This window comes from Scyliorhinus canicula, chromosome 7 (assembly GCF_902713615.1).
Source record: "Scyliorhinus canicula chromosome 7, sScyCan1.1, whole genome shotgun sequence".
NCBI classification, from domain to species: domain Eukaryota; kingdom Metazoa; phylum Chordata; class Chondrichthyes; order Carcharhiniformes; family Scyliorhinidae; genus Scyliorhinus; species Scyliorhinus canicula.
Genome location: NC_052152.1, coordinates 95,668,938 through 95,690,833, shown reverse-complemented (window position 1 = coordinate 95,690,833; position 21,896 = coordinate 95,668,938). Strand labels below are relative to the sequence as shown.

The 21,896-nt window shown below is 45.9% G+C and overlaps 1 protein-coding gene across 2 annotated transcripts in view; it reads left to right on the top strand.

Moving 5' to 3' along the window:
* Positions 1-1,863: 1,863 nt before the first annotated feature.
* The window catches only part of LOC119969208 (pyruvate dehydrogenase E1 component subunit alpha, mitochondrial-like), a 29,346-nt gene continuing 9,313 nt past the window's right edge, over positions 1,864-21,896 (top strand). The window contains exons 1-5 of one of the 2 annotated variants that reach the window (XM_038802507.1): positions 1,969-2,051; positions 13,337-13,423; positions 17,027-17,095; positions 19,630-19,803; positions 20,948-21,074. In XM_038802507.1, coding sequence (XP_038658435.1) covers positions 2,001-2,051; positions 13,337-13,423; positions 17,027-17,095; positions 19,630-19,803; positions 20,948-21,074 — 508 coding nt within the window. In that variant the 5' untranslated portion in view covers positions 1,969-2,000. Of the gene's footprint in view, positions 2,052-13,336; positions 13,424-17,026; positions 17,096-19,629; positions 19,804-20,947; positions 21,075-21,896 lie in introns of both variants that reach the window. The other variant, XM_038802508.1, reaches the window with a different exon arrangement.

Sequence of the window (21,896 nt, the reverse complement as noted above, 5' to 3'; positions counted from 1 at the left end):
GAGGTTCACCCGCATCACCGACCAAAGATTGGTTGCCTTCATGTTTGACAACTCACAAAGGGGCAAAATTAAAAATGATAAAATCCTGCGGTGGAGGATCGAACTCTCCACCTACAAGTACGATATTATGTATCGACCGGGGAAGCTCAACGAGCCCCCAGATGCCCTGTCCCGTGGCACGTGCGTCAGCGCGCATGACGACCGCCTGAAAGCTACCCACAATGACCTCTGCCACCCGGGGGTCACCCGGCTCGCCCACTACATCAAAGCCCGAAATCAGCCTTTCTCCACCGAGAAGGTAAAAGCCATCACCAGGGATTGCACGATCTGCACGGAGTGCAAACCACACTTCTATAGACCAGACAGGGCCCACCTGGTAAAGGCATCCTTGCCCTTTGAAAGCCTGAGCATCGATTTCAAAGGGCCACTCCCCTCGACCAATCGGAATGTGTACTTCCTGAACGTCATCGACGAGTTCTCCCGCTTCCCCTTTGCTATCCCGTGCCCCGATATGACCACCCACACAGTCATCAGAGCTCTGCACAGTATCTACATCCTGTTCGGGTTCCCCAGCTACGTGCACAGCGACAGGGGTTCGTCCTTTATGAGCGACGAGCTGCGTCAGTACCTGCTCGACAAGGGCATCGCCTCGAGCAGGACTACCAGCTACAACCCAAGGGGGAATGGGCAGGTGGAGAGGGAGAACGCGACGGTCTGGATGACCGTCCTACTGACCCTCCGGTCCAGGAATCTCCCGACCTCCCATTGGCAAGAGTTCCTCCCCGACGCGCTCCATGCTATTAGGTCCTTCCTATGCACAGCCACCAACCAGACCCCTCATGAATGGCTATTTGTTTTTTCTAGGGGCACTACCACGGGGGTTTCGCTCCCAGCATGGTTGAAGACACCGGACCCGGTTCTCCTCCGGAAGCACGTCCGGGCACACAAAACTGACCCACTCGTAGAAAGAGTACTCCTACTCAACTCGAACACCCAATACGCTTTCATCGAATACCCTGACGGCCGTCAGGACACTGTCTCCCTTCGGGACCTGGCGCCTGCAGGATCCAACTCCACCACCACTACCGCCGAGGTACCCCTTACACTACACCCCACACAACCCTCCGCGCCCTGTACCCCTGCACCTACAGGTTCACTGCCCGTGCACCACGCCCCCGTGCCTATAGGTTTCCGATGTTCCCCGTCACCCGTCAAACCAGTCGGGTACGAAGCTCAGACCGAATCACACCCGGAGTCCACTATCCTCACCGACCGTCACCACCCAGCCACCCGAAGAGGCTGCAACCCCGGTGCTTCGCCGATCCCAAAGGACGACTCCACTGCCAAACCGGCTCAATTTGTAGACCCATCACCCCCGCCGTACTTGATTTTTTAATAGGGGGTGAATGTGGTGAATTATAAACCTAGTAATTCACACTGTGTTGTATTATATGTATTGTGTCCTTGTGGGCTCTGTGTATGAGCCGTTGCGCGGCTCTGCCCATAGGGGGAGATGAGGAGTTTGTACTGGGCTCCACCCTTGGCTCTGCCCATGGCTCCTCCCTCCAACCGGGAGTATAAAGCTCTGCAGTCGTGAGCCTGCTGCCAGTTCATCTCGTCGCAGGCAGGCTCAGTTGTAAGACTATTAAAACCACTGTTCACTTCCAATCACGCGTCTTGTGAATTGATGGTCACATCAGCCACCTGCCTTTCTCTTGCTCCAGAGCAGTTGTCGGTTGGCAATCCTACTTCCTCTCACTCCGGAGCAGTTGCCGATTGGCCATCCACCTTCCTCTCACTCCGTTGCAGTTATCAGTCGACCACCCAGATTCCCCTCAATTGTCGGTTGGCCATCCACCTTCCCGTCACTCCGGAGCCTTTGTCGGTTGGCCATCCTGCTTTCCCCTCATTCCGGACACGTTGTCGGTTGGCCATCCGCCTTTTCCCTCACCTCACCCCGGAGTGGTTGCTGGTTGGCCAGTCATTCGGTTCCTTTGGGAATGACCAAGATGCTGCGACTCCTGGGCAGCCTGATCCGGAGAGAGAACAGCGTGAGTCCCGGGGCCGGGGGAGGGAATGGGGTGGATACCGGGGCCGGGGGAGGGAATGGGGTGGATACCGGGGCCGGGGGAGGGAATGGGGTGGATGCCGGGGCCGGGGGAGGGAGCGGGGTGGATGCCGGGGCCGGGGGAGGGAATGGGGTGGATGCCGGGGCCGGGGGAGGGAATGGGGTGGATGCCGGGGCCGGGGGAGGGAATGGGGTGGATGCCGGGGCCGGGGGAGGGAATGGGGTGGATACCGGGGCCGGGGGAGGGAATGGGGTGGATACCGGGGGAGGGAATGGGGTGGATACCGGGGCCGGGGGAGGGAATGGGGTGGATACCGGGGCCGGGGGAGGGAATGGGGTGGATACCGGGGCCGGGTGAGGGAGCGGCCCGAGTACCCGGGCCGAGGATAGAGCTCGGGGTGACCTTGCTGGGCCTCTCGAGCTGGAGGGAAGGAGGCTCCTGTGGAGACTGTGGCGGAGGCCGAACATCAAGGTCAGCGGAGCTGGGAGAGAGAGGGGGCCCTGTGGCCCTGTTACCCGGGTTGGGGCGGGACGGGGTCTCTGTCTACCCCCTGGTGTGTCTCACTATTTTATTAGTCAGATTTCTGACGTTGCCTCTCTTCATGTTAGGAGATTGTCAGTCGTTTCGTTTCATTCCTAAACGTTGATGCTCTACATTCAGAAAAATAAACTCCTCTTTCCTTCGGCTCACTCCTAACAAGGAGACATTTAGACTCTTTGTATCGCCCTCTGAATGTTGGAGCTGGGAGGCCTAGTCTACTATGTAATTATGCCATGATAGTTGTATGATCCAACACAACTCCTTAAACCTGTACACCATATATTATTGCTCTCCAGGAGGATGGGGAAGTTGTTGGTACCTGGCTTGTCCATCATTTCTGTCAATCCTTATGGCAGTAACAGCAATCATAAAGAAGTACTCCAGGTTGGCCTCTTATTGTGGCTAAAGGTACCACGTTGTTCAAGAAAATAGTTCAAATTTTGGAAGAAGGCCATCAATAGGATTTTCCAACCTAATTTTTTTAATGTTAAATGTTTATCCCAGGACTTGTAGGAATGGAAGACATATGAGCATGGATTAGTTAATGGACATGGTGTAGGGATAAAGGGATCAATTTTGGGTTCCATAAAATACCTACAGTGCAGAACGAGGCCATTACGCCCATTGAGTCTGCACGAACCTTCTGAAAGAGCACCATGTCTCGGCCCATTATTCCACCCGTGGCCCTAGTTAACCTGCACTGAGGTTAGCACTGATGCCTCACAGCGCCAGGGACCTGGGCTCAATTCCAGTCTTGGGTGACTGTGTGGAGTTTGTACTTTCTCCCTGTGTCTGCATGGGTTTCCTCCGGGTGCTCCGGTTTCCTCCCCTAGCCCAAAGATGTGCAGGTTGGGTGGATTGGCCATGCTAAATTGCCCCTTAGCTTTTAAAAGGTTGGGTGGGGTTACTTTGTTACGGCGTGGACTTAGGTGGGGTGCTCTTTCGAAGGGCCATTGTATACCTGATGGGCCGAACAGTCTACTTCTGCACTGTAAATTCTATGATCTACGATTTTTGGACGCTAAGGGGCTATTTTAGCATGACTAATCCATTTACCTGCATGTCTTTGAAATGTGGGAGGAAACCCACACAGACATGTGGAGAATATGCAAACTCCACACAGACAGTCACCCAAGGCCGTAATTGAATCTGGGTGCCTTACTGTGGTGGACTGTAGCTAGCAGACAACTTCATACACCAGTGCTCAACCCTTGCTAGTTTAAGTCTATATCAGTGACTCAGATAACGGGGCCGAGTGTAATGTATCCTAATGATGCAAAGTTAGGTGGAAAGTATGTGAGAAAGACGCAAAGCAGCTGCAAAGAAATCTCTGGTTTCTCTCCCTACAGATGCTGTCAGATCTGCTGAATTTTTCCAGCATTCCCTGTTCAGGATTCAGATTCCAGTATTTTGCATATTTTAGTGCAAACAAATGTAGATTGGTTTTGAATATGGAAGTTTCTAACACATAGAGTAGTTGAGGTGAATCAAAGAGATATTTGAGGTGAAACTTGATGAACACATGAAGGAGAAAGAAAGAAAAGGATATATTGAGGTTAAACGAGAAAGGGTGAGAACACGATCATGTGGAGGTATAACCAGCTTGGACTTGTTGCATGGCCTGGCCTGTTTCTATTCTGTAAATACCCTGCAGTACACATCATTTTCTCAAAATGATGCTGGCAGTGAAGTTGTGAATCAGATGAAAAGTGTAGCACTGTTGTAAAGCCAAGTGAGCAAAATATTGGGCAGTGACTTTTCTCATAGATCTGCCTCTTTAAAAATGTTCTGGAGGTTTGATAAATCAAAACTCTTGTAACTGTTAAACTCTGCAGGGCAGTACTGCTCTCTTCAGTGGTGACTACAACTGTGGGTAGTCACTTTGTCCGGAGCTTATGAACATATTCCACATGGCTTATTTTCTGCATTTATATTTGTGAAAAATTTCTACTGTAGGTATATATTCCAAATGGGGGAAACCCTTTCTCCCACTGCTTTCCAGTTCTCTGCATTGTCTCTGTGTAAAGTCTCGTCGGCAGGGTTGTCACTTGGTCAATAGTTAAATGAACAGAATGTTTCTCCTCCCTTTGAATCTTAAAGAACTCTCAAGGCAGAAACATTTGCAATGTTTTCTACTTTATACAAATGCTACTCCTGACTTGGTGCTGGTGTCCTGCCCATTTGATGTCCTTACATTATGTGCTAAATATGGCTTAACTAAACCTTTGCACAAGTTTCAGTACTCTTGTTCGCTTTGTCCCAAAACGGGAAACCCAATGCTGCTGTTTTGAATAGTTTTTCTGCCAACACTCATACTTGCTGGAATTAATTCAAACCTCAAACCCTTCAGCATTGTTCCATTGAGGGTTCGCTCCCTTTCCTTACCTTCCTTCCAGAAACTACGGCCTCGCAATTCTCCACACAAAGATACATCGAGTATCTGGTAAACGTGCCTTGATCTTCCTCCGAGCAATTGCCAGCGGCTCTACAGCTAATGCAAGCAGCAGTGGGAAGAGGGAACACCCCTGTCTTGTCCCCCCGGTACAGTCTTAAGTAGTCCGTGGTTGTCCTATTCGTCCTTACACTAGCCTCAGGGGCCTGGTACAACAGCCTGACCCAGTCGATAAAGTCCCTACCGAACCCAAATTGGCCCAGCACCTCCCATAAATAGTCCCACTCCACCCAGTCAAAGGCCTTTTCCGCATCCATTGCCACAACAACTTCAACCTCCCTACTCTCCGGGGCCATCATAATCACATTGAACAGCTTTCTTGTATTGGCCACCAACTGCCTGCCCTTGACAAACCCGGATGGATCCTCCATAATCACATCCGGCACACAATCTTCAATCCTGGAGGCCAAAACTTTGGCCAGCAACTTGGCGTCCACATTAAGCAGTGAGATCGGCCTAAGTGACCCGCATAGCTCCGGGTTCTTGTCCTGCTTCAATAACAACAAAATAGTGGCCTGTGACATCGTCGGGGACAGCACCCCTCTATCCCTTGCCTCATTGAAAACCTTGACCAGCAACAGCCCTAAAATCCCCGAGAACGTCTTATAGAATTCCACTGGATACCCGTCCAGCCCCGGGGCTTTACCCGACTGCATTGCCTTCAAGCCCTCAACTATTTCTTCGGCACTAATCGGGGTCCCCAGCGCATTTACCAGTTCCCTACCCGCCCTTGGGAATGTCAGTCCGTCCAAAAAGCGTCTCATCCCCTCCGGCCCCGTGGGGGGGTTCTGAGCAATAGAGCCTACTGTAAAAGTCCCTGAACGCCCTGTTTAGCCCTGCCAAGTCCCCTACCAAATTCCAATCCCCATCAACCACCCTCTCAAATTCCCTGGCCGCCTCCCTCTTCTTAAGCTGCTGTGCCAGCATTCTGCTGGCTTTCTCCCCATGTTGGTAAAACGCACCCCTCGCCTTCCTAAGCTGTTCCACTGCCTTACCTGTGGACAGTACCCTGAGCTCCGCCTGCAGGCTGTGAGGTTCCCTTAAGAGCTCTACCCCGGGGTCACTGCATACCTCCTGTCTATCTGCAAGATCTCCTTAACCAGTCGGTCCGTTTCTGCCCTACCCGTCCTGGCCCCATGAGCCCGGATCGAAATCAGCCCCCCTCTCACCACTGCCTTCAGCGCCTCCCAGACCACCGCTGCTGAGACTTCCCCCATGTCATTAACCTGCAGGTCGTTCTGCAGGCACTTCGTTTCTCTCTCACGCACCGCCTCGTCTGCCAACAAGCCCAAGTCCAATCTCCATTGCAGGCGCAGGAAGCCCTCCTCACTAACCTGCAGTTCCACCCAATGTGGTGCATGATCCGAAATAGTGATGGCCGAGTACCCCGATTCCACCACCCCCACTAGTAAATCCCTGCTCAAAATGAAAAGTCTATCCGGAATAAATCTTGTGAACTTGAGAATAAAAAGAAAACTCCTTCCCCATCGGCTGCCTAAACCTCCATGGGTCGGACCCCCCATCTGTTCTACAAACCCTATCAGTTCCTTTGCCATTGCTGGTACCCTCCCCGTTATTGAACACGACTGGTCCAGGCCGGGGTCGATGACTGTATTAAAATCCCCTCCCATAACCAGCTTGTGCGAGTCCAGGTCGGGTATCTTCCCCAGCACTCTCTTTATGAATTCCACATTGTCCCAGTTTGGCGCGTACATGTTAACGAAGACTACCTTCCTCCCCTCCAGCTTACTGCTAACGATGACATAACGGCCCCCCCACTCCCCCGACCGAGACTATACTACTCACTTGAAATTGCACCCGCTTGTTGATCAAAATTGCCACCCCCCTAGTCTTGGTGTCCAGCCCCGAGTGAAAGACCTGACCGATCCAACCCTTCCTTAGCCTGACTTGATCCGCCACTTTCAGATGTGTCTCCTGTAACTTTACCACGTCCTCCTTCAGAGCCCTCAGATGCACCCATTCAACCCTCTGACATTCCAGGTGATCAGCCTAGTTGGGGGGCACCGTGCCCCCCCCCCCCCCCCCCCCCCCGCACGCCGATCAGCCATCCCCTTTCCTGGGCCCGCCTCCAACACATGCGCCGCGCCTCCATCGGCCCGCCTCCTGGCCCCACCCCTGACCTCTCTGTCCCAAAACCTAAGTCCCTCCCTCATCAGCGGAGTAACTCCACCCCCCCGCCCCCAAGCAACACCACTTTGTAACCTAACCCCTGTCATATATTAATGAAATGCACACCCCCCACTGTGCTTCCATAGACTAGCTCACCCAGCTAGCCTGGTGGCCCTCGCCTCTGACGCCAAGAAGTCTCCCACCTATTGTTCCCCCCCTCCCCACCCCCCCCCGCCCAATCAAAACCACTTCCCTCATCAAACCGACCCCAAACAATCGCCCAATTACCATAAGAGCCAACTCAAAACGAAAAACCCACAAAGAAAATCCCCAATTGTGCAAATCAAAGTAATAATAAGTAAAACTCCCCACCATCCACCCCCACCAAAACACCGAAAATCCATAGAAACCAAATAACTTTTACTTCCCCCTTCTTCAACCAAACTCACATGCAGAAGAGAAACGACAATCAAAACGTATAGACATCACTCAAAAAAGTTACAACTTTAAACAAAAAAGTTCTTAGTTCAACACCAGCCCTTTCTTCTTGGCAAAGTCCATCGAGTCTTCGGGCTACACAAAATAATGGTGCTGGTCCTCGTGCGTAACCCAAAGACGCGCCGGGTATAGCAGCCCAAATTTCACCACCTTCTTGAACACGATCACCTTAACTTGATTGAAGCCTGCCCTCCTTCTGGCCACCTCCACGCTCAAATCCTGATAAACACGCAAAATGCTATTGTCCCATTTGCAGCTCCGCGTACGCTTGGCCCACTGGAGAACGCACTCCTTGTCCAAAAACCTGTGGAACCGGACCACCATTGCTCTTGGGGGGTCCCTCGGCCGCAGCTTCCTCACCATCGCTCTGTACGCCCTGTCCACCTCCAACAGTCGGGGAAAAGCCCCCTCCCCCAGAAGCTTCTGAAACATACTTGCCACAAATGCGCCAGCATCAGACCCCTCAGCCCCCTCCGGGAGACCGACAATTATTAAGTTCTGCCGGCGAGCTCTGTTCTCCCGGTCTTCTACCTTCTCCAGCAGCCTTTATTGGTGATCTTTCAGCATCCCCACCTCCAGCTCAACCACCGTTTGGTGCTCCTCCTGGTCCGCCAGCGCTTTCTCCAGCTTCTGAATCGTCCAATCCTGGGCATCCAGCCTGCGCTCCAGCCGATCGATCGACTCCTTTATCGGCTCAAGACAGTCCCGCTTCTGCCTAGCAAAGCCCTCTTGGATGATCTGCATTAGCTCCTCTATTGATGGTTGGGCCATCGCAGCAGGGGTCCGAACATCACCCATATTGTCTTCAGCCACAACCTCCACCCAGCCCTTGCTTATCTTCTTATTTCTTCCTTTTCGATCCCTTGGGGTCCTTCGTTCCATACAGCAATGTGTGGGTCCAGTGCCAAATTGTCTGCGCCTTCAAAGCCAGTGCTCAAAACAGCAAGAAAGTCGTGGGAAAAGGTCCAAAAGTCCGGCCAGAGCGGGAGCCACCAAATGTGCGACTTACTCCCTCATAGCCGCCACCGGAAGTCCCCCTGCCTTGATCTTCCTGACGTCATTCACAGTTCTGATGTTTGGTCGGCATCACCCCTCTTGATTTTGCCTGGCATCAGTGAATTTTGAGATTGTGCTCCCTTTGTTTAACTGCATGAGTTCTGATGCAGAACAAAAATTTGGTTGAATTGTAAAACTGAGTTAGCCAAGCCTCCTCATCAGCCCTACTGTTGCCCTGCTAGATTTACTGCATGTATGGTGGGGGCGGGGGGGGGGGGGGGGGGGGGTGGGGGGGGGGGCGGGGTGTGGGGGGGGGGGGGAGTAGGGGTGGGGTTGTTGAGAGGGGGGTAGATTGCAGCATTATAGCGGAAGGTGACAGGCTATCCCTAAGTTACATTTAAATTTAGCACATGGCACGATCATGGGGCCAAGTAAATGGAATTAACTATCCCCTTCAACAGGCCCCTGTGGCAATGCAATGTGTTAGAGCTCCCAGTCATCTAGAATCTATTATATTGAGGCTTGGCTTTCAGTTTTTCTTAGCTTTCCGTGTAATATTTTTCCACAATTCTATTATTCAGATGTTCTCTGGTAGGGTTCAGCACCATACTAACTGAGCTACATCTATACAGTGCTTTTTACCCAGGGTTAGAAGCATAGATAAGTGTTTAGGATTAAGATTATCCTTAGAGCCATAGAGGTCTGCTGCATAGAAAAGGCCCTTTGGTCCATCGCGTCTGCGCCGGTTAAAAACAACCATCTAACTATTCTAATCCAATTTTCCAGCACTTGACCTACAGCCTTGCATGCCTTGGCATCGCAAGTGCACATCTAAATACTTCTTAAATGTTATGAGATCTCTGCCTCCACCACCCTTTAAGGCAGCGAGTTCCAGGCTCCCACCACCCCCACCACCCTCTGAGTGAAAAGGTTTTTCCTCACAACCCCTCAAAATCTCCTGCCCCTTACCTTAAATCTATGACCCCGGTCATTGACCCTTCCACTCGAGGGAAATGTTTCTTCTTGTCTACTTGATCTATGCCCGTCATAATTGTATGCATTTCAATCATGTCCCCCGTCAGTCTCCTCTACTCTAAGGAAATCAACTGCAGTCTATGCAATGTCACTAAAACTCTCCTGTTAAATCTCCTCTGCCCCCTTTCCAGTGCTTTCACAACCCTCCTGTAACGTGGATTCCAGAACTGCTGAAGTTCAGGTAGACTACCTCAAATGCATTTCCCCCATCTATATACCTGGTTACCTTTTCAAAAAGTTCAATCAAGTTGATTAGACAGGACCTGCCCTTAACAAAACCATGCTGACTATTCTTGATTAATCCCTGCCTCTCCAAATGCAGATTAATTATGTCTCTCAGAAATGCTTCCAATAATTTCCCCACCTCTGAGGTTAGGCTGACTGGGCTGTAGTTTTCTGGTTTATCACTTCCTCCCTTCTTGAATAATGGTACTACATTGTCTATACCCCAGTCCTCTGGCACCTCCTGTGGCCAGAGAGGAATTGAAAATTATTGCCAGCGCCCCTGTTATTTCCTTCCTTGCCTCACTCAACAGCCTTGGATGCATTTAATCTGGCCCTGGAGACCTGTCCACTTTTAAGCCTGCAAGACCACTCAGAGCCTCCTCTCTACTGACGTAAATCTCTTAAATTTATCACAGTCCTTCCTCCAGATTTCTGGACCTATACCCCTCCCTTCATGAGTGAAGACTGGCGCGAAGTATTTATTTAATACCTTACCTACACCCTCCGGTCATACACCCAAATTATCACTGTGGTCCTTAATGGACCCTACCTACTCTTTTCCTAGTTATCCTTTTATCCTTAATGTACTTGTAAAACACCTTGGGATTTTCCTTTATTTTACCTGTCTGTATCTTTTCATGTCCCCTTTTTGCTCTCCTAATTTACTTTCTAAACTCCCTTTTGCATATTCTATACACCTTTAGGGTTTCTGCTGTTTTGAGCCCTCCATATCTGCCATATGCCTCCATTTTTCTCCTTATCCAAAGCTGTATATCCCTCGATATCCAGAATTTACTGGATTTGTTGGACCTATCCTTTTTCTTGATTGGAACATGGTAGCCTATATTCTTCCTATTTCCTTCTTGAATGTGTGCCACTGTTCTGTCACAGATTGACCTAAAAGTGTCCACTCCCAGTCCACTCTAGCCAAATCGTATCTGATCTTATTAACACAGCCTTCCCCCAGCATCGATTGATCTCAGGCCCATTTTTGTCCTTTTCCATAATGATCTTGAATCTAACGGAGTTATGATCACTGTCTTCCAAATGCTCTCCCACTGATGCTTCAACAACTTGCCCAGCTTTGTTACCGAAGTTCAGGACCGCCCCTTCTCCTAAAACCTATGTACTGGCTTAAAACGTTTTCTCGATGCATTTTAAGAATTCCATTCCACTTCAACCTTTTACACTATGGCTACCTCAGTTAATGTTGGGGAAGTTGAAATCCCTCACTATCACCACCCTCCTACTTTTACACTTTTCTGAAATTTGCCTACATATCTGCTCTTCTATTTCGCAAGACTGTTAGAGGGTCTATAGAACAGTCCCAGCAATGTGATTGCTCCCTTTTGGTTTTTAAGTTTTGCCCATATGGATTTGGTCGAAGAACCTTCTAAGATGTTGTCCCTCCTTACTGTTGTAATTGATTCCCTGATCAGAATTGCTACATCCCTTCCTCTGTTACTTCCTTCCCCAGCCTGAAGATCCTGAATCCTGGAATATTGAGCAGTCAATCCTGTCCCCCTCTCAACCATGTTTCAGTGTCAGCAATAACATCATACCCCCCTGTTTTGATTTGTGCCATCAATTCATCTGCCTTGTTGGTCAGGCTCCTTGCATTAAAATAAATACCATCCAGTCTTGCCAAAACTGCCTTGTAACTTAACTGGACTAGACATTCTATGCCTTCCTGACTAACTTGATGTCTCCTAATTTTGCCTGTGCATCGATCCTTGCTGAATCTTCTCTCAGGATCCCAGCCCCCTGCCAAGTTAGTTTAAATCCTCCCCAACAGCACGACCAAACGTCCCTGAAAGAACACTGGTCCCATTTTCGTTCGGGTGCAAACCGTCTGCCATGTATAGGTTCCACCATCCCCAAAAACCATTTCCATGTCCCAGAAATCTAAAGCCCACCCTTTTTCACCATTTCTCCAGCCGCACATTCATCTGTACTAACCTCCTATTTCTATACTCATCAGTACGTGGCACCGGAAGTAATCCAGAGATTATCACCTTCTGGGTCCTGTTTTCTAAACTACTTCCGAGCTCTCCAAATTCTGCTTCAAGACCTCATGTTGTTAGTACCAATGTGTACCACGATATCTGTCAGTTTGCCCTCCCCCATCAGTATGCCCTGCAGCCGTTCGGTGACATTCCCGACCCTGGCACCAGGGAGGCAACATGCCATCCTGGAGCTCTTTTGTGGCCTCAGGATCACCTGTCTGTTCCCCTTACTATTGAATTCCCAACAACAATAGCCCTGACATTCTTCCTCCTCCCCTCTTGTGCAGCACACCCAAGGTGCCCTGAAGTTCGTTGCCACTGCTTTTCCCTGTACAGTCATCTCCCCCAGCAGTATCCAGGGGACCCCTGCACTACCTTGCCTTCCTCTGTTCTGCCTGATGGTCACCCATGCCCTTTCGAACTGCACCTGCGATGTGATCACCTCACTGAATGTGCTATCCACAACTTTCTCACTGAATGTGCTATCCACAACTTTCGCAGCAATTTATTTTTCTGCTCATCTCAGTGTCCTGTCATAGCGTTCAAATTCAAAGTTGCATAAAAAAAACCTGAAACTAGTCCTCTGTCTTCTGAAGTAGCTTATTATAAATCATGTTGTAGAACTGTAACTTGTAGTGTGTAAGCTGACTTGCCATGCCATATATCTGGTTCCTGTCAATTTCTAAATGCTTGCGTGGCATTGATTTTCTGAAAATACAGCAGTGGCACAATTTTTGCCCTCTTTCCCAAATCGGTGCGGGTATGATTAGTGGAGGGAACAGGTAAGACCAAATCTGACTTCATATGATTATGAACCATTTTTTTGATGTTATTATGGTTTACAATAATGCCTGACTTCCTTGCTTGAATTGAACCCCAGATAATCAGTTCAGATTCCTACTGAATGATACATACCGGTCATTTCATCTCGTTCTAGAACAAGGCTTTGATGGTACTGTTTTAAATGCATGTGTAAAAAGAGTGCAGTGTTTTTGTTTTAAATGCTAATTGCTCCTCCGAAGGAATTCATTTATTGCTAGTTTCGGGAGTGTGGAGCGACCTGACCCTGTCATCTTAATGATGGGACCAGTTCTAGACTAGACTGATGAGATTGATTAGTTCTGTCAGCTTGCTGTCAGGGTAGAGTGATACTTGAGTGAAATAGCTATTCCTTTCTGTAATAAAAGTTAATAAAATGATTGTCAGAAATCTCACTTCAAAGCAAAGGGCTCCCACAATTCTGTTAGTTCAGAAGTAAACCGGCCTCAATCCCATTTTCTATTCCGAGGATTTTATCCTCTCCATGGCTATCTCAATGGATACAAAAATGGTTGATTTGGATAGGGCAGTGTCACATAGTCAGTGAGTTGTTTTCTCCGAAATAGGTGGAGACGAGTTTTAATTTGCTTCTGGTGTCTGCAGTATCTGTACATGGAGGAGTTGATGTCAACACAGGGAAGAGTGAAAAATTGGTAAGATGCTGTTTTCTGCATCGCTGCCCTTCTCCACCTTGAGCATGGATATTTGGGTTCAAAGTCAATGATGCAACAGGATCTAATTTTAGCAGCCGTGTTTTGTACACATGACTGAGGCTGTGGTACATTGTATTTGTGGAATGCTAGGCATGTAGTGGCCAAACATATATACACACATATATAGTTTGGTGTTCGAGGGTGACCTTGGATCACTTAAGGCCTGCATGATTTTCAAGGCTGTTCTGCTGGTAATGGGAGCCCAGTATTCTTATCAGAACCTAATTGTGACCATTTAAATAATACTAAAACAGTAATGCTTCTAAATGATTCATTATTACAGAGAATTTGAAGCTTTTGAGTCAGCTCCCGTCTTTTTGACTGTGCTCCCACTTGGCCAAAGAGCGAGGGGGAATCTGTGGATTTTTTTCCAAAACTGTTTTAAATTTTTTTTAAAGTATTCCTTTTATATTAGCAGTAACATTCAAATGCATTTGCAGTGGTAATCGTCATTTAATACTAGCCCCAATAGAACATTGCAGACCAAATATAAATGGCAAATTGAACACACAAAAGAGGTAAATCGCAAAGTAATTCTGGAGAATGTTCCAAAGCAGGAACCCGTCTTCGAGTTGATTAACATCTGGGCCTAAATTCTTTTCAACTTTTAACACTCACCCAACACCCGATTATAGAAAATTGTCAGACCAGAATTCAAGTGATTTCTGTGGTGTTGTGGCTTAATTAAATACATGTTTGAGGTTGTGTCTGGCTATATAACCTTGGGATTTGATAATGAATCGTAAATACGCTAGCATGTGACATGAAACATTTTTTAACACACCAGTTATTTTACCAGTGGATTCTACGGCCCGGCGCGGGGCTCGGAGAATTGCGCCCCGTATTAGTACAGTTTCAGCTTGAGCAGCTTTATTTTAATCCAACATTTGTGTGTAAAATTGGACTGCCACAGAAGTGGACGTGACTAATTTCTGGCCATTGTCATTGGAACCCATATAACATTTATGTTCTTTTAAATTTCTTTTTCTTTTTAACCTGTAAGCACCATAGTTCCATTTATAGTGTCCTGGATGACAATGTTGTGACAATTAAAGAATTAAGTATTTTTATATTGGGGTTACTTTGCATTGGATCACATACACAGTATTTATTGCCAGTGATGTAGGCTATTAGCCTCAAACGCAAGATCGTAACTGCTGCAATTCATCTGACTTTTGTTCCAATTTTACTTTGCCAGTTTTATGATGGAAAGTCCAAATTCTCTTCCTGTAATTTTGATTTTAGAGTAATTTGTTCTACTATCAACACTGACCTCGCATGTTCAACTATTTTGGCCAAGATAAAAAGAACTCCAAAGCAGGGATAGGAATTTCGATGCCATCAGGTTGTGGCTCAGTTGGTAGCATTTTCACCCCTGAATCTGAAGGCTGTGGGTTCAGGACACCTCTGGAGCAAGTCAAAACAATTTCAAAAGGAATGTGTTCTCCTTGATGCCCTGACCAATATTCATCCCTCAATCAACACCTAAAAACAGGAATAAACACAAATTCTGGGAATGCTCAGCAGGTCTGGCAACATCTGTGGAGAGAGAAACAGAGTTTAACATTTTGAGTTGAACATGACTCTTCAGAACAGAGTCCTATTTAATTTGAAATGTTAACTTTGTTTAATTCTGCTGGACCTGCTGAGTGTTTCCGCTCTGTTTTTATTTCAGATTTCCAGCATCTGCAATGTTTTGATTTTACCTAAAAGCAGATGTTGTTTGGGACCGTGCAGTGCTCGAACTGGCTGTCGCTTTATCTACCTTCAGTGACTATTCTTCAAAAAAGTACTGTGTTCTCTCTGAAAGTGCTTAAGAGACAGGAAGAACTGAAGTTGTGACTCGGCATTCTTTCGACAAGTTGTTTCATTAGAATATTTGCTGCTCAAGGGATAACTTGAGCTTGATGTTAGAATTTAAAACTGACGTGTATCTACACGTTTGACAGATTCTTACCAGTAGTGCTATCGTCTTTCATGTCACAGCATGAGCACACCAAGTCAATGAAATGAAAATGAAAATCGCTTATTGTCACGAGTAGGCTTCAAACGAAGTTACTGTGAAAAGCCCCTAGTCGCCACATTCCAGCACCTGTTCGGGGAGGCTGTTACAGGAATCGAACCGTGCTGCTGGCCTGCTTGGCCTGCTTTCAAAGCCAGCGATTTAGCCCTGTGCTAAACAGCCCCTGAATAGTGGGCACCTGAGTTCGCGCAAGAAACCCGCATGCTTCTTGAGCATTTCTGAAGCAGAGATTACAATTCTAGGTTTCAAAATTATTAAACGTTCAAAAATATGTAATTATGACAGCATGATAGCACACGTGGTTAGTACAGCGCCAGGGTCCCAGGTTCGATTCCCTGCTGGGTCACTGTCTGTGCAGAGTCTGCACATTCTCCCCATGTCTGGGTTTCATCGGGGTGCTCCAGTTTCCTCCCGCAGTCCAGAGACGTGCAGGTTAGGTGGATTGGCCATGCTAAATTGCCCTTGGTGTCCAAAAAAGGTTAAATGGGGTTATTGGGTTACAGGGATAGGGTAGAAGTGAGGGCTTAAGTGGGTTGGTGCAGACTCGATGGGCCGAATGGCCTCCTTCTGCACTGTATGTTCTATGTACTATGTCTATATGTGAATCCCAATCTCATGCTGGGGCTTGAGCACATAATCTGGGCTGAGGTTTTGGTGCAGTACCGAGGGATGTGCCATGCAAACAGGTTAAAACCAAAGGCTACGTTCGTTCTGATGGTTCATGTAGTATCTTTTGTCGCAGAGCAGGGAATGTTCTGATGTGTCCAGGCCAACACTCTTAATTGATTCAGCACCACAAGAAGCAAGCTGACCAATCATTTATCATTCTGCGTTGAGGAACTTTTTGTGTCCTGTTCACTTGTCTAATAACAGTTTCATAGACATTTCCTCGACTCCTACAGTGCAAAAGGAGGTAATTCGGCCCTTGAAGTCTGCACCAACCCTCGGAAAGAATACTCCACCCAAGCTCATTCCCACACCCTATCCCAAGAACCCCTTCACCTAACCTAACCACATCTTTTTTGAACACTTAAGGGGCAATTTAGCATGGCCAATCCACCTAACCTGCACGTCTTTGGATTATGGGAGTATACCAGAACACCCGGAGGAAACGCACACAGACATGGGGAGAACGTACAAATTCCACAAACAGATAGTGACCCCATGCTGGAATTGAACCCGGGTCCCTGGCACTATGAGGCAGCAGTGCTAACCACTGTATCACTGTGCCACCCATGAGGAAGTAATTCCTCATATGGGTAATGATTCTGATAAAACACTTTTATATTCAGTGTAAATTGAAGATAATGACATTACACTGTAATAAACTGCTGTTCCATTCACCAGTGGTCTTGTTAGGAATGCAAGACTGCTGATTTACCCATCTGTGGATGCTAGTTCATTCTAACATGCTCGTGCACTTCGCCATATTTATTACTTTTAGAATTTTAGAACAGTACAGCACATATTACTGTTATTTATCATTGGGCATTTAGATTTCTGTATTTTGTTTCTTACAGCCAGCCAAAGTTCTGGTGGGATCTCGCAATTATGCTGACTTTGCATCTGAAGCATCATTTGATATTAAGGTAAATTTTTTGTTAACGACCATTAACCGGAATTATTTATAAAATATGAATTCTGCTTTGAATAAAGCCTTATTTGAATAAATTAGAGAAAGCAAATTTGAAAGCCAGCGTACACAATGTGATGTAAAATGAACATGTCAGTGACTCCGAGCTAGTACTGTCAGGATTAAATTGCTACTTTAATTTTTTTTTAAATAATTTTATATGGCGTATTCCAAATTTACTCATTCATTTTCCAAAAATTCTGCAAGATTTTTCAATCAAGGAAACATTATCTCACAAAAATGTCTGCCATATGCAGTGTATGTTCATATTAACCTTGCAGAAGTATAGAAATGAATTGGTTGGAACTGCTGTCTCTTCCCACAACTATCACCTCCACATATTATGTTTGAGCATTACCTCAAGAGGGATTGTGCCCCAGTAAGATTTTGCAGAATTATTAATTAGTTGAAGCTCAAATTGGTTGTTTTGTGCTGTAAGTTTCTTTTGCATTTTGTGGGGGATGGTGTTAGTAAAAACCGACAACACGAAGAGAAAGCTTGTGATTGCCTCTCATCAATTTTCTTTAATAAGTATTTTCAAACAATTCTAATTTTATTCCTTGCCGAGTATATAGTATGAATGCTGATTTGTAATAGTTAAACGGTTTAAGCACTGACTGAAATTATCAAATATATCACATAATTTTTCCTGTGCCTCCATTCGAAATAGCCTGAATAACTGAAACACTTTAAGACTATTGGGTTCTAAGTGTTGGGCAATTTAAGGGTTACTCCCTGGGGTTAGTGTGTTTGACTGCAATGTTTTTTTAAATAAATTTAGAATACCTAATTATTTTTCTCCAATTAAGGGGCAATTTAGTGCGGCCAATCCACCTATCCTGCACATCTTTGGGTGGTGGGGATGAAGCCCATGCAGACACAGGGAGAATGTGCAAACTCCACACAGACAGTGACTCAGGGCCAGGATCCGAAGTCTTTTTTTTTAAAATAATTCTGTTTTCAGGGCCTGTGTGTTTTAGCAGCCATAATAATAATCTTTATTAGTGCCACAAGTAGGCTTACATTAACACTGCAATGAAGTTACTGTGAAAAGCCCCTAGTTGCCACACTACGGCACCTGATCGGGTACACAGAAGGAAAATTCAGAATGGCCAGTTCACATAACAGCACGTCTTTGGGGACTTGTGGGAGGAAACCAGAGCACCAGGAGGAAACCTACGCAGACATGGGGAGAACGTGCAGACTCAGCACAGACCCAAGCAGGGAATCGAACCCGGGTCCCTGGAGGTGAAGAATGTGTTTTTCAGTCTAGGTTGATTTACTGTGGTTTGACTGGGGAATTAAAGTACTTTGCAGCCTGCAGAAATATTTTTTTTCCAGCTTGGGGAGGTAAGGTAATTGCTGGGTGGAGCCAAGGAAGGCAGAGAGACATTTTGAAAGCATTAAAGAGGCAGTTGGTGGAGAAACTTTGGAGAGAGGAGTTGAATGATTTGTTTTATCTCAATGCAGAAAAATACTTTTCAATGTACCTCCGTACACGTGACAATAAACAAATCCAAATCCAATTCTGATCTGCCTGATGCCAAGTTCACAATTCTCCCACAGTAAGATAGATTGAGACCTGTATGTTTCTTGTTGTTTAATGGGAAATTGAGTCGTAGTGTTTAAAGTGTAAATTGTAAGCGGTTCTTTTTTGGTGTGAAGTTTAAAAAGTTTAATATTGTAGATATATAAAAGTTTTGTTTTAAAAATAACCAAGCCCTATTCTTCATGCAATCACTCCTGGACAGAATCTTTCTTTCCTCACAGTCTTTCAAATATACTAAAATATTGTGGTTTCAGTCCAGTATCCTAGCCACTGTTGGGGTCTGGTCTGGGATCGTAATACTACTTCATCCAGACTCGTGTGGAAAATTAGTGTAGTACAAGGCAGCCCACCATGCCTGTGGAACACTACCACACATTGTGAAACTACATTGGGGAGAGCAAGTGAGCAAATAAAAAAAATTGGAAAATGAGGATAAACACCCATCTGGAGAGATGGAAATGATTTGCTGGCATTTTTGATCATTTTGGCACATTCCCAATCGACTCACGTCAGATGCCTGTGTGTGCCTTTCACCTCACCCTCCACATATTTCATGAAGAAAAAAACAGGTGAATAGATATCTTAGCATATAATTCTAATGCATTTAAAAATCCATGAGTTATTGGGTCTCCTAAATAAACAAGTCCTCACCAATAATTCTGCCAAAGCTTTGCTCCGTGGTAAATCTTTTTTTTTCCAAATTCCAGTGACATCAGCATTAAGATGACCGATTCAATCCAGTACAGTACAGAATTCACTTTAGTCCAATTTCTGTGTGTTCTGACACTACCCATTTTCTTCAGAATGATTTAGTGCTGCTGCAGTATATACTGGTTTTGTGCACATAATTAGTATTTTTAGGGAAGTCTTTGTTTAATGTTTTCTGTCATAATTATTGCTGCTTTTGGACTTTTTTCACAAAGAATTGTTTTTAAATATAGAAATGTGACTTGCATCGTCTTGAAGAAGGTCCTGCAACTTCAACCATCCTGACCAGAGAGGATGGCCTTAAATACTACCACACAATGCAACTAATTCGCCGTATGGAGCTCAAGGCAGATCAGCTGTACAAACAGAAGATCATCCGTGGGTTCTGCCACTTGTGTGATGGTCAAGTACGTATAAGAAAATGGATAGGAATGGCTCCTTCAGTAAAGTGCTTATGATAATCAATCTATAAAGCCAGGTGTTTAGTTATTTTAAAAGTGAATTCCAGAATCACAATTCTGGATCTTCACAGTAGTCGCTCTTGAAAGTCAATGGGGAAATTTCCATTTTGGATATTTGTAGAAAAGCAACTTTCATGCACTTGTTTATGATTGTGCTATAAATATAATGTATTGGAAATCTCCCTCCTGCACTGTTGATGTTGGAGTCTTACCATCATGATTCAAGTTTAATTCACTGTATTTAATGGCCATCATGCGGAAGCTCCACTTAAGGGTAAGGTTGTAATATGAGAAAGGATTCCTAGCATGAGAACAAACTAATGGAATTAACCCTTCCCATCTAACCTAGATAGGTTACTGATGTTTATCCTGCCAATTGTGGAGCTTGAGAAATGATGAAGTCGATTGTTGTGAGAACAGAATCGGTTCTTCAGTTCTGATGAAAGGTCATTGACCTGAAACATTAGCTTTGTTTCTCTTTCTGTAGATGCAGCCTGACCTAGAGTTTTCTGTTTTTATTTCAGATTTTTAGCACCTGCGGTATTTTGCCTTTGTATTAGTAGTTGATTGTTGTATTGTGAATTAGCTTATTCATTTATTGCACTCTCACTGATCATACCTTTTCTTCCACTTTACTTATTTTCTAACTCTTTTATTTGTTTCCATTTTGCTTTTTACTCTTGGTTATATTTTCTTTCCCTTTCTAACTATGGAGCTTTTCGTTCTGCTTCAATCGAAAGTGTTTGTTATATCTGTGTTGGTCCAAACTGTTTGCTTTGAAAATACTGTAGTGTAAAGGTACCAACTGAAGTTGGTCACTGTAGGTAACTTTAATATTAAATCATGCTGGGCCAGATGTGAAGTCTGTGCTATTACAGCCATTTGTTCCATAGTGCTCTGTAATTTCTAAATAATTTATTGTAGAATTGCTGTTCAGCCTACCTCCAGTAATTCATGACTGCTCACATTTGAGAGCCAGTCTGGGTAATTTGCGCACAAGCAGAAGTCCTAGTGGTCTGCTATGAAAGTGCTATGTTGGATTATGATACACATTAACTGAACTCTTAAACTGTCGCATTTCTTATTGCAGGAAGCTTGTTGTGTTGGAATCGAAGTTGCGATCAATCCAACAGACCACCTGATAACAGCTTATCGGTCTCATGGTTACAGCTACACACGTGGGGTTTCTGTCAAACAAATTATGGCTGAGCTGACTGGTAAGTAAAGCTATAATTAGCAGAATTTGCAGCAGTTCAAAAGAGCGTAAGAAATCGGAGGAGGAACATAGAACATACAGTGCAGAAGGAGGCCATTCGGCCTATCAAGTTTGCACCAACCCACTTAAGCCCTCACTTCCACCCTATCCCCGTAACCCAATACCCCTTCCTAACCTTTTTGGTCACTAAGGGCAATTTATCTTGGCCAATCCACCTAACCTACATGTCTTTGGACTGTGGGAAGAAACCGGAGCACCCGGAGGAAACCCATGCAGACACTGGGAGAACGTGCAGACTCTGCATAGACAGTGACCCAGCAGGGAATCGAACCTGGGACCCTGGCGCTGTGAAGCCACAGTGCTATTCACTTGTGCTACCGTGCTGCCCCTTATCAAGGTGTTGGCCATTCTACCGTCAAGCCTGGTCTCGATTTGTATTAGGTTTCTATATGAAACTGGCAGTCAGAACTTTCCTTCAGAAAGTATGTTTTCTCACTCATGGGATGCATCATTTGCAGCACAATGCACAATACAATATTTCTTCACAATTTTCTGATATTCATTACTGAGTAATTTTAATGTATCTCACCTAGTCTATCTCTGTCCCTCTTCAGGTTTCCTACTCCCATCCTCACAACGTGTTGAGCCTGTTAACTAAGTATCATATGCGAACTTAGATGAACATGTTTTTATTCCTTCATCTAAGTCATTGATATGGTGAAAAACCGAGACTCCAGTACCCTGGGAACACTGCTTAAGGGCGGCATGGTAACACAGTGGTTAGCACTGTTGCTTCACAGCACCTGGGTCCCAGGTTTGATTC